The sequence below is a fragment of the Pimephales promelas genome, chromosome 4 (assembly GCF_988280905.1).
Source record: "Pimephales promelas chromosome 4, fPimPro1.hap1.1, whole genome shotgun sequence".
Taxonomy (NCBI): domain Eukaryota; kingdom Metazoa; phylum Chordata; class Actinopteri; order Cypriniformes; family Leuciscidae; genus Pimephales; species Pimephales promelas.
The window spans coordinates 2,432,501-2,446,439 of NC_142772.1; the positions used below are offsets into that span (position 1 = coordinate 2,432,501).

Consider the following 13,939-nt stretch of genomic DNA (forward strand, 5'->3'; position numbering starts at 1 on the left):
CTATAGCGCATATTAACACAAACTGTCCTTTCCAAACTGGAACCTTTTGTGATGGACACAAACATGTGGACAACTGGACAACATGTGATGATGCATTTCCAGCAGTGTTTTAGTCGAGACCAGCTCACTCGAGTCCGAGTCGAGACCGAGACAATAGAGGGTTGAGTCCGAGTCGAGACTGACACCAAAGACAGTCGAGTCCGAGTCAAGACGAGACCATAGAGAGTCGAGATCGAGACCAATGAGAGTCGAGTCCGAGATGAGACCATAGAGGGTTGAGTCTGAGTCGAGACTGAGACCAAAGAGAGTCGAGTCCGAGTCGAGACCAAAAAGAGTCAAGTCGGAGTCGAGACCGAGACCATAGAGGGTCGAGTCCGAGTCGAGACTGAGACCAAAGAGAGTCGAGTCCGAATCGAGACTGAAACCAAAGAGAGTCGAGTCCAAGACCATAGAGAGTCGAGTCCGAGTCAAGGCCGAGACCAAAGAGAGTCAAGTCCGAGTCGAGGCCGAGACCAAAAAGAGTCAAGTCCGAGTCGAGACCGAGACCATAGAGGGTCGAGTCCGAGTCAAGACCGAGACCAAAAAGACTTAAGTCCAAGTCGAAACCGAGACCATAGAGGGTCGAGTCCGAGTCGAGACTGATACCATAGAGAGTCGAGTCTGAGACCATAGAGAGTCGAGTCCAAGTCGAGACTGAGACCAAAAAGAGTGAAGTCTGAGTCGAGACTGAGACCAAAAAGAGTCGAGCCCAAGTCGAGACTGATACCAAAGAGAGTCGAGTCCGAATCGAGACTGAAACCAAAGAGAGTCGAGTCCAAGACCATAGAGAGTCAAGTCCGAGTCGAGGCCGAGACCAAAAAGAGTCAAGTCCGAGTCGAGACCGAGACCAAAGAGAGTCGAGTCTGAGTCGAGACCGAGACCATAGAGAGTCGAGTCCAAGTCGAGACCATAGAGAGTCGAGTCCAAGTCGAGACCATAGAGGGTCAAGTCCGAGTCGAGACTGAGACCAAAAAGAGTCGAGTCCGAGTCGAGACTGAGACCAAAGAGAGTCGAGTCCGAGTCGAGACTGAGACCAAAAAGAGTCGAGTCCGAGTCGAGACTGAGACCAAAGAGAGTCGAGTCCGAGTCGAGACCGAGACCATAGAGAATCGAGTCCGAGTCGAGACTGAGACCATAGAGAGTCGAGTCCGAGTCGAGACCGAGACCATAGAGAATCGAGTCCAAGTCGAGACTGAGACTAAAAAGAGGGGAGTCCGAGTCGAGACTAAGAACAAAGAGAGTCGAGTCCGAGTCGAGACCGAGACGAAAAAGAGTCAAGTCCGAGACCAAAGAGAGTTGAGTCAGAGTCGAGACCGAGACCATAGAGAGTCGAGACCGAGTCGAGACCATAGAGGGTCGAGTCCAAGTCGAGACAGAGACCATAGAGAATCGTGAGAAAAACGAGTGTTGACATATTCTAAAATATATATGTAAAACATAAAAATGACAAACAACAAAATTGCTAACAATTTTTAAGCTGAGATGCAAACGGAAAAATATAAAAATTCAAAACATTTTAAAAAACTATAATAGTATGATACTAAAATAACTGACTGGATGCCTCCAACATCTCAAAGACTCTCAACTAATGTAACTTACAGAAAAAGAATCCCAGACAAAATTAATACCTAATAATTATTTCATAAAAACTCCATTACCTGGAGGATGGTTTTTTAATGAGTGATTAGCAATGGATGAAACTATGGCAACTTTGCCTTTATCATTTTCCATTACTCACATAGAGTCACATTCTCAAACCATTAAAGTACAGCATGATGCACACTGCACAAGAAATATCGAAAGCTTTCTCAAAATGGCAATCTCCAGTACAATTAGCCATCTTTGTACAATTTCCATGAGTGCAGCGGCTTTTATCAGTCCACCGGAAACATGTTTATCAGCACAGTGACTTTGCAAGGCTGCCATTAAACCTTTCAAAGATATTTTAGCAAATAAACTAAATAGATGAATCTCAGGAAACCTGTCAAGAATCTGTCATTCAAAAATCAAACGCAAGAGAAAGACAAAAAAAAAGCTAATTGATTTTCCTTAAGGAACACGATAGCTATTTTTAGGACCATTAATATGTTCCGCTTTGTGATATTTTCCTGGGGTCTGCGGTGGCACCGTGGGGAATACTCCAATAATTGTTTGATTAAAATTTGTGTTAAACAAAAATACAATATTAAGTACAGAATATAAACTGCTTAAGAACTGAAAATGTTTTGTGTTAATTGCTTCAAGCCCAACAGACCACACGTCTTTTTTTTCAAGCACTCGATATATTATACAATCCTATATTTTAAAAAAAAATATTGGTTTATAGTGCATTTTCACATGTTTGAGTCCAGCACGTGCCATGCAAGGAAATTAAGAAGATGACTTGAATCTCAGACAGTTACAATATGTTGGTTTTGTATTCAGGACGACATTAAAGAGAGATTTTGAGGTTAAAGATGCGAGGATATGTGTCTGAACTGTGTTGATAGACGTCATGATCATCTGAACGTCAGCTGACTGTGTTTGACAGCCTAAAGCTGTGCTTGATTTCTGCCAATGTTGTTGCTTAAATCCCCTTTCTTTCCCATTCTGACATTCAGTTTGGAGTTCAGGAGATGGTCTTGACCCCTAAATGCATTGAAGCAACTGTCATGTGATTGGTTGATTAGATAATTGCATTAATGAGAAATTGAACAGGTGTTCCTAATAATCCTTTGCACAAAACATACGTCTTTAAAAGGGATAGTTCACCCCAAAATAGAAATACTGTCATCATTTATTCACTCTCAGTCTTATAAATCTTTAATTCATTTTCAGAACCAAAAATGCTATTTTGTGATATTCTCTCATAATTTGCGTCCTTTTATTTAAAATATCAATGCAATCAACATTTTCAAGCTTCAAAAGTAGCATAAAAACATTGTAAAAGTAATGCACACGAACGAGTCTTCTGTAGTGACTCAAACCTCACGTTTAACATCACACTACTGTATATTCTGTCACAGTTGCAAATTTCTGGCCAGTTATTAATGCTTATGATATCAAAAAATGCAGAGTAGACTTTTTTTCTTACTTTTTCCACCTAAACCCATCTCTTTAGCCAAGCATAGATAATTCAATCTCTAAACACGGTTGCATTAATTAGTATAATATAGTTTGTACTTAAAAATGACTTTGATTTAAACATATAACAAAACAAACCAAGTTCAATTGGTCAGGTGCTCAAAAATATCTAAATAAATGATCATTTCCTACATTTCCAGACATAGGAACTGGCTTAAATGCATATAAAATAATCAATAATATAAGATCCCACAACATCCTAATCAATATTTTGGTAAACTAGCTTTATGATCATACAAACATTTTTGCCTTCAATACTGACTTCATGTCCGTATTGAAGGCAAAAACAATTTGTCGGCAATATAGATAGGCTGATTATGCAGTAATGCTGAGAGCTTGGAAGGGAACGGAGGAGCTAAAACAAATAAATAAATCTTGATTAAATATTTGAACCAACTATGAATCTCTTGTAATCACAGTATCACAACACAGAGCATCGATAAAGCAGGAGTTTAAAGGATCCTGTCACCAGGAATCGACCACTGAATAATGTTGGGGATGATTGATAAATCAATGGGACGCTGAAGTTAATTGTCTGCTGTCCCGGTGCGATCGTGCTCACAGGACGAGGGAATCATTGGGAGAGACGTGTCTTTACAGCGGCATTAGAAACAGCAGATCAAATGGAGAGGAACGTGCCTCGCACACCAAAACACCAACGAGAGGAATGGAGAAAGATACTGAGACACTAATACACTCTCAGAAAAGAAATGTGCAACAGTTGTGCCTTTAGGGGAACAGCATCTTATTACTCAGTATTTTTGTCTTGTTTTCCAGTACAAATATCGAAACATTCTTAAATCAAGATAGATTTACTTGGGAAGCACAATAAGACCATACATGAGGTATAAAGTCTTGTTTTCTGGGAAAAAAAATCAAAATTAAGTGTGTTTATACTTAAAGGTGCTATATGTAACTTTTCTTCTAAAATGAATCCTTGTGTGTGAAGGGGTAGTAATCACACATTACAATGATCCACTTGTGGGTTTTGCTATTACCTCTAAAGGCCAGTATTCCTACTTTTACACAGAGATCCCGGAAAATACATGGATAATGTGACCCGGCATTGTTTGATTTCACATCATTCACACTAGAGCCCGGCCAATAAAGGATTTTAAAGGCCGATACCGATACAAATATTTTTGGGTTTTAAAATCCGATATATCGGCCGATATTTTATTTTTGTATTAAACATTGTTGGATTTCACACACGTGTAAAAGAAAAGCTAACTTTTCTGCACAAGATACGTTTGATACTTTTTCTCTGTGTCTAAATATTCACTCCTCGCAAGTATAACTTACATTTTACAATGCAGGGACTGTAACTAGAGATATGCTAGTTATAAATACAGTAATCATTACTTTATTTAGGCAGAAAAAGTTCATTGTGTGAGACCAGCAGGACACAGATATAGTTAGGGTTGATTTCATGTTGACCTTAAACAAGTCCCATTTGTAATATTTCTCAAGTCAAACACTGGGAAGTCTAACCTCGACATATTCAATAAAGTAAATACAGCTTTATGAGTATTTCTTTCTCCTATAAACAACCACTGTGAGGTAATCGTGAATAGCTGCCAGGAATCACTTTAATCGTATATATTTTAGTCGAATCAGGCTAAATGTCTCACGTTTAGCAAGCAGAGAAGATTGTGCAAGCCCACAAATAGAGCCATAAAATATTTAACAGAGTACAGAAAACAACCTTTCCCATTTTAACGGCTATTAGACACAATCTTTCTGCTACGGAGGCCCAATATGTTCCTCCACTCTCTGAGGGAGAGAAAGAAGGGCATGCAGGCGAGATTAATCACACACTGAAGGTCAGGGACACACAATGCTTGATTAAGGTCACACAAACCATCACAAAGACATTGGGCCCAATAAAGACGCCCGTTGCAATCATTAACATGGCCGCCGCAGGGAAGCCTCGTTTTCTTCATCCCTCGTGCTCAATCTCACACAAACAAACAGGGTTATGTTGCTAAATAAAAGAAGAGAAGTGAAATGTTGCAACCCATAGGCGAGTCATGTTGTGTCATGACTGATTGAGATCCACGTAATAAAAATGTACTGAGCCTCCCTAGAGTGACATACTGAATGTGAAAAATATTTAACATTATTTGAGCTCTGACAACAATACCCCTGCATTAATGACGTTTCCTCGAGGGACGACCGCGACAAGAGTGAAAAAAAGATAAATGCTGGCAAACTCGGCAAGTACAAGAAAAAAAGAATTGCAACTTTTTATCACACGATTTCATGTTATAAAGTCAGCGAGATATAAAGTCAGAATTGCAAGATATAAAGTCAGAATTGAGAGATATAAAGTCAGAATTGCGTGTTAAAGTCAGAATTGCGAGATATAAAGTCAGAATTGCGAGATATAAAGTCAGAATTGCGTGATATAAAGTCAGAATTGCGAGATATAAAGTCAGAATTGCGAGATATAAAGTCAGAATTGCGAGATATAAAGTCAGAATTGCGAGATATAAAGTCAGAATTGCGAGATATAAAGTCAGAATTGAGAGATATAAAGTCAGAATTGAGAGATATAAAGTCAGAATTGCGTGTTATAAAGTCAGAATTGCGAGATATAAAGTCAGAATTATGTGATATAAAGTCAGAATTGCGAGATATAAAGTCAGAATTGCGAGATATAAAGTCAGAATTACGTGATATAAAGTCAGAATTGCGAGATATAAAGTCAGAATTGCGTGATATAAAGTCAGAATTGCGAGATATAAAGTCAGAATTGTGAGATATAAAGTCAGAATTATGAGATATAAAGTCAGAATTGCGAGATATAAAGTCAGAATTGCGAGATATAAAGTCTGAATTGCGTGATATAAAGTCAGAATTGTGAGATATAAAGTCAGAATTGCGTGATATAAAGTCAGAATATCGTGATATAAAGTCAGAATTGCGAGATATAAAGTCAGAATATCGTGATATAAAGTCAGAATTGAGAGATATATAGTCAGAATTACGAGATATAAAGTCAGAATATCGTGATATAAAGTCAGAATTGAGAGATATATAGTCAGAATTACGAGATATAAAGTCAGAATATCGTGATATAAAGTCAGAATTGCGAGATATAAAGTCAGAATTGCGAGATATAAAGTCAGAATTGCGAGATATAAAGTCAGAATTGCGAGATATAAAGTCAGAATTGTGAGATATAAAGTCAGAATTGTGTGATATAAAGTCAGAATTGCGAGATATAAAATCAGAATTCTGAGAAATAAAGACAGAATTGTGAGATATAAAGTCAGAATTGCGAGATATAAAGTCAGAATTGCGAGATATAAAGTCAGAATTCTGAGAAATAAAGACAGAATTGTGAGATAAAAAGGCGCAATTACATTTTTTATTTTTCATTCTATGGCGGAAACAAGCTTCCATAGTATACAGACAAAATTTGCGAACACAAATTGTTATAATGTAAGAACTTACACAAATGCATGAGTGCAGTTCATAAGCAAAGAGCGCTGAGCTCAAGGCACAGATTATTGGGAAAACTTCTGCTACTGCATGACCCTAGGGGGACTCCATACTTTCTCATGCTGCAGTAAATAGAATTCACAAAAGGGAATTATCTCTTTAACTGCATGGATTCGTCTGGTTCTTATAGCAGGGCTCGTTGTATTGCAGTGTTGACATGTACAGTGTTCATTATTTTAGTATGATTTTGTACAGGTTTAGTTTGAATTATGTGTTGTTTTTTTAGGCCTAAAGGAAGTTTTGCATTAAAACACTAAGCTGTCAAGTAACATATTGGAGATTATATTGATACCAAGTTTATCAGGGGTCATGCGTGAGATCAATGCGGATCAGGCTCAGAAATCAAAAATGTCATGAAACTGCCCCCAAAATTCCCCTATGAAAAATTATACTTAATCGATAATTATCACAATTAAAGTGAAATTTGAAAAGTGTTGATTGCAGCATTACATTTTCAGTGTAGACAGCTTCAGGGGTTTTCATTGAGCACTTCATTGACGAGGAACGTTCTTAGCTGTATATAATTTATTCCCAGTTTGACTAGCCATTGTGTTTTTGATGCTGCTAAGATAACCAATCTATGTCTAAATAAGCAATGATCTCTAATTCATAAATATTCTCAACTTTTTCTATCTGTGGAGCCTGTAAGAATGTGACAACTTAAAGTGTAAATTGCAAGTTAACCACCACAACCAATTAATGTGTAAATTAAAGTGCTCAATATGTATATATTTAATGTCTGTCTTAAAATGCATTAAAATAACATTTATTGGGGTTTCTTCAAAGATAGCATGGTTTTTTACAGTAACTGGGTGATGATATCATAAGAGGGATGGGTTGAGGGAGCATAAAACGATTCGCAGGACTCCCGAAAACTAAAAAATATCTATGAATAAAACATAAAAACCAATAGATTTTTATTCATCTGTTGCAGAAAAGCAACAAGAACAACTAAAACAAAATAGAAATGCAGACGATGAATAAGGGTCTTATCAAGCGAAACAATCGCTCATTTAATAAATAAATAACAAAGTTTAAGTTTTATAAGCTCACATGGTCAAATGCCACGCACTTATTTTGACTTCATTAGTGACCTACAAATACTGCCGATCTTTAAAAGATTGTCCTAAGCAAAATAAGCACATAATTATTACTTCACAGTGGTTGCTCTTAGACAGCAATGAAATTAAAGAGACTTGCTCAAGTTTTCTGCATCTTTTACACTTGACAAAAAGACCCCACCCTCTCAGAAAAAAAGGTACAAAAGCTGTCACTGGGGCTGTACCTTTTCAAAAGGTAAACTTTTGTCCATTTTAGGTGTTAATATTTACATTTTAGGTGCAAATATGTATATTTTAGGTGCTAATATGTACATTTTAGGTGTTAATATGCACATTTAGGTGCTAATAAGTACATTTTAGGTACTAATATGTACATTTTAGGTACTAATATGTACATTTTAGGTGCTAATATGTATATTTTTAAATGTTAATATGTACATTTCAGGAGCTAATATGTCCATTTTACTGTAGGTCATAATATGTGCATTTTAGGTGCTAATATGTACATTTTAGGTGTTGATATGTACATTTTAGGTGCTGATATGTACATTTTAGGTGTTGATATGTACATTTTAGGTGCTAATATGTACATTTTAGGTGCTGATATGTACATTTTAGGTGCTAATATGTATATTTTTGAAACGAAAAGGTACCATTTGAAAAGGTACAGCCCCAGTGACAACTTTTGTACCTTTTTTTTCTGAGAGTGCAGTATCTCACATGTGTCAGAACAGATCGTAATGTCTCAAACTGTGCTCAGATTGGCCAAGAGCCTGACAGAAGACAGAGATCTTAATACAAACTCAATACTTTCAACAGCACATTTATATTTTATATAGTTCTATATCCGGCCTCCTGGCCAAGACAAAGTTGTTGCCTCCCGAGATTTAAAAGACCAAAAGCATTTTACTCTCAAACAAGGAATAAAAGGTACTTACTCGGAAACACAAGTAAAGAAGTAAAGCGCACCATCAACACACTCACCATCAGAGCGAACGCACAGCCAAGACACGAGAATCAGACCCTGGTCACATGTGCATCAGTTTGTGTGTGTGTGTGTGTGTGTGTGTGTGTGTGTCAGACCAGTTTAGACTACATGCAGATTCAGGTTTCTTCTGCAAGATCACAAGAAGTGCAAGAAAGAAGAGAGACAGGAAGAATCTGGTGGTTGGACAGGCGACACCCTCTTCACATAAACACATCATGAGTGGAAGGAAAAGAGAGAGAGAGAGAGAGAGAGAGAGAGTCTTTCACAAACACACCATTAACCGCAGATCGCTCACCCTAGCCTCACTCAAGACATCATGCCACTTGGCTGGACTTCTATGTCCGACTGAACACACACTCATTAACGTCCACCACACACACAGTAGCCCTATCTGCTCTGTTTGCGCTGCTCAAAATGGCCTGAAAAGCAGAAACTTAGGAATGGTAAACAAGCACAAACTAGTTGAAATGCTCCTAAAAAATAAAGCAAAGTAAAGCATGCAAATCTATAAATCCTCTCTTAAAAACAAAAAAATTATATACACTGTGATCATAAGAAAAGGTGTCACATATATTATAGACGGGATGTTTTTGACTCCTCTGTTCTAGTGGACTTATTATGATTTTAAGCGAATAAATTGGAATTTGAATAGAATTGGCCACCACAGCCTGCAGTTCGTATTGAGAGTTCGAAACAGATTAACAATACAAACTTTCAAGGAAATTTAGCTTCAACTGGTGTCCCTTTAAACTACCATAATCAGTGGTGATGATGTAATAGGTGGGCGTGGCTCTGAGGCTCCGCCTTCTTTGACGTGAAAATCTCCGGTTAAAGGGTAACTAGAGCCTGACTCCACCCACTGGCAATATTTGAAAATGCTGAAAAAGTGGGCGGGGCCCAGCGGAGATAGAGGGGACGAAATAGATGTTTTCAATACTCACAATTCAAATTCCTGACTCGATACAGTGGTTTTGACGACACAGGATGGTTTTTATACTGCCAAGGGCGTAGCTCGCGTGGTGAGCTGAAAGTGTGGAACATCCAATAGGAAAATTCAACTGCAGTAGCCACCGTTCAACCTGAAGAGGGCAGCACTGAGACGTTTTTACACCATATATTGTAGAAATAAAACACTTTATGAACAAATTGTCAAAAAAAGTTACTCGAATCAATGACTGGTATTAATAAAGATCCATTCTTACAGATCGTTAACAAAAAAAAAGTTGGTTTAGTGTTTAGTTACTCTTTAATGTCTTCTGTTCAAATCCACCATATTGTTTTGAAGTAATTTTTAAAAAAATATATATTCGCATAAAAATGTGGCCTACTGAATATACAATATTTTGAGTAAATTAGAGCATACTTTGAAATGAAATAAATAAATAAAGGGCATTAAAAATAAATGTATTGTCCCCGTGTGGTGAAAATCCAGCTTTAATGTTGTTTACGTCTGTGTGGTGTTTTTAATACGCTTTAAGACAAACTGTGTAAATTCATAAGTCGACAGCATTGCTGAGTATAAAACAAAAGACAAAAACACGGTTTGAAATCGCTGGTGTTTCTGACGTCACAAACGACCTTGTAACCAATCAGATCAACGTGTGATTGTCAACCAGTGGAGTGAGTGAGTGGAGGCTGGGCTCATTTGCATATTCATAGACCTGCGCATACTAAATGAGGCAAGGGTGTCAAGTTACATTCAAGATATTTTTAAGACATTTTTTCAAGGAAAAAACTTAAATATGCAATTTTGGTAAAACAATGGCATTTAAAACACTGATTATCATCCACTGTTAGAAATATCCCATGTGAAAATGAAAATATATATTTATTTGTTTGTTTATTTATTTGCTTAAACTCAAATGGTTTGGTTCAAATTAGGGACAGAACTGGAATTGACGTTTCTTTAACACTTTATATTAGTTTAGGGTCCAATTCTCACACTAGTTGCTTATTACCTTGCATATTACCACGATATTGGCTGTTTATTACACTAGTACCCACATATTAATGCTTTACTTTGCATGACCACATCCACATTCAACATCTCTTAATCCTGCCAAGTACATACAGTAAACTTAACAACTACATAATAAACAGTAATTAGGAGGGGTTTTTTTTTAGACAAAATTAAAGTGTGACAATATTTTCTGTATTATGAATGGTGCACAACTGTGTCTAAGGTGTTGGTACGTGAGTGTTTTATTTTTACTTTAATCATTTTACCATTTCCCCTCATATCTCTGTTACTTTGCACCTTTATGGTTCCTCCTTGTGTGAAATAAGAAACTGATTATGTGAAATAAATAAGTAAAAATTCTACGTGCAACAACTGAAATGACAAAAAAGCAACACAAGCTGCTCTTAAATGTAATGTGTCATTGTGTACATTGCAACAGGACATGTCACGCCATATTTGACATCACTGCCATGACTGTCTTAACACTGGCGTGAAACCTTGCATGACATGCATCTTGACACACGGCATCTTGTGTGCAAGCAATGAAAGGGAAGATTTTTAATCAGTAGGGACTTAATTATCACTGTAAAAAAAATAATCCTGTAAAAAAACGGTAAAATACTGGCAGCTTTGGTTGCCAGCATTATACTGTAAAAATACAGTGTCTTGCCGTTTTTGAAATTAACAGCTAAATACTGTACACTGAAAAAAAATAATATGCTTTATCTAATCAATAAAATTGTGGCAACATATTACAAGCAGTATTATTAATTAAATTGTACAAATTAGAATTAATTAGAATATTAATTTGATTAACTATTACTCAATTCTAATTTGTTCAACTTAATAAATAATATTGCTTGTAATCTGTTCCCACAATTTTATTGATTAGATAAAGCATATTCATTTTTACAGTGTATTGTCAGCTATAAAACTTTAATTTAACAGCTATATGCTCTAACACAAAAACAGTAACGCACCGTATAATTACGGCATGATGCTGGCGACCTGTAGTTTACAGGATTATTTTGTGGGTTTGTTGCTCACACACTGTAAAAATGAATATGCTTTATCTAATCAATAGAATTGTGGCAGCAGATTATTATTAATTAAATTTAAAAAATTAGAATTGAGTAATAATTAATCAAATTATTCCTTAAAAGTTAACAATTTAAAATGAGTAAAGTTTAACAATTTTAACAAAAATTAATTAAGAACTCTTTATTTTATATTGCCAACATTGAAGACACCTTTAAAAACAACACATTTTAAAACAAACACCGATCACCATAATGGTGACTTCAATTTATGTTTTTTTAGTTGTTGTAAGTTTTACTCATATTAAATGGTTAATTTTTAAGGAATTAATTTGATTAATTATTACTCAATTCTAATTTGTTCAATTTAATTAATAATATTGCTTGTAATCTGTTGCCACAATTTTTTTGATTAGATAAAGCATATTCAATTTTACAGTGCACAACAACTACTGAACGGCTTCAAATATATAACACCAGTCATAGAGTACTTTTATAGCACTTTCTTTGTATGGAAAAGAGCAGTGTTTCACAGAATATAGTTTGAAAGGCCTACAAGATGAATGATGAAACTAGCATTGGTCTCAAACACCACAATAGCAGGAAGTGTTTAAGACCAATGAGTTGTTGAGAAATGTCCTCGCGCTTTCTTAGTTTCCTGCACATTTACATTCACGTCTGTCTCGTACAGTTACAGTTCACCTCGCCTCCATGAGCATTGTGGGAAATGTGCAAGTCAGCGACTGCCCGGTCATATAAAGCTCATAAAGCAATCTATCATCACATAAGTCACCTCTCTCAGCGTATGATCTGCTGTCTGTGAAAACTAGAGCAAGAAACTTTATTTAACAATTTTTCACGTGCTTATCTCAGCAGACGCCATTCATAACCAATAAAACACGCACACACACGACACGGACATAAAATATGAGCATGTTAAACATTTCATACATGGTGATCATCACTCATCATAAAAATATGGCCTCCTACACTCTAAAAAATACTAGGTTGTTTGAACCCAAAGTTGGGTAAAATATGGACAAACCCAAATGTTGGGTTAAAAATGCAATTAGTTGAAAATTAAAGTTGGGTTACATTGGGTTTATCCAACCAAGCATTGTTTAGAGTGTAAAAAGGAAATAAATCCAAAATAATATACACAAAATATACGTAGGCTGTACTGTCATGAAGCATAAAACAAAATATGCATCAGAAAACCTTAAAAAGGATTCAAAAGAAACTAGCTTGAACTAAACATCTAAAATAATTACTGAAACTTGCATTAAATGTCAAGCGACCACATATTTTAATGTAAACTCATTGTGATATTCAGTGAAACTGCACATAAATGTCAATGAAACTGATAAAAACTGATAAAATAACATGGTAAGGTATTCCCGTCTTCCCGGTCACACACACACACACACACACACACAGTTAGGTGTAGTGTACCTTGAATACAGGCATCTGTCCGCTCTCTCACATGTGCTGATCCTCAGTCCCGTCCTGCAAACGCCTCCTTCCGTACTTCTGTCTACAAACGCAAGTTCCCCTTTTTGTGTCTGGTTTGTTCTACCTGTTTCTCTCTCTCTCTCCACGGTTTATTACATTTGCTGCAGACTGAATGTGTGTATGTGTGTGTATATGTGTGTGTGTGTGTGTGTGTGTTAGCGGCTGCTCTGAGGCGCGACTGTGCTGCTGAACAAAATGACTAGAGAGAGAGAGAGAGAGTGAAAGAGAGAGAGAGAGAGAGAGAGAGAGAGAGAGAGAGAGAGAGAGAGGATGTGTGCAGTCCTCCTTTCTCTCTCTCTCTCTCTCTCTCTCTCTCTCTCTCTCGAGACAGGCCACTGTCCCGCACTGCTTGGTGTTATTTTTAGAAGCGGCCGAGTCGTGAATCAAAACCTCGCAAAAGAAACAGGCACATGTCATACGCCAGCAGATCTGTCTCACACACACACACACACACACAGGTATTCATGGCCCTGGTGCATAAAAACAGCAAGTTGTTTTATTTTTGAGAGGTCATTACTGAGGCAAGCCATACGTTGTGTTGACGTAAGGTTTTATGCTACACATTATTCTCCGGACAGACTATTCAGCAATAATGACCAATGCAACGTCGTGCGAAACCTTCAGTCCTCCAACAATCGGTTAAATCCGAGACGTCACATTCATCACAGAGTTAAACCCATTCGCAATTTGGGGAGACTTGACCGAGTTACAA

At 36.9% G+C, this 13,939-nt stretch overlaps 1 protein-coding gene across 4 annotated transcripts in view; it reads right to left on the reverse strand.

The window, feature by feature from the left end:
* Positions 1 to 13,939, reverse strand: part of rgs3a (regulator of G protein signaling 3a) — a 125,249-nt gene that overhangs the window by 51,025 nt on the left and 60,285 nt on the right. The window contains exon 1 of one of the 4 annotated variants that reach the window (XM_039693796.2): positions 13,168 to 13,383. The exons of the other annotated variants lie outside the window; for them this stretch is intronic. Coding sequence (XP_039549730.2) covers positions 13,168 to 13,182 — 15 coding nt within the window. The 5' untranslated portion in view covers positions 13,183 to 13,383. Of the gene's footprint in view, positions 1 to 13,167; positions 13,384 to 13,939 lie in introns of those variants that run through there. 4 annotated transcript variants of the gene reach the window in all.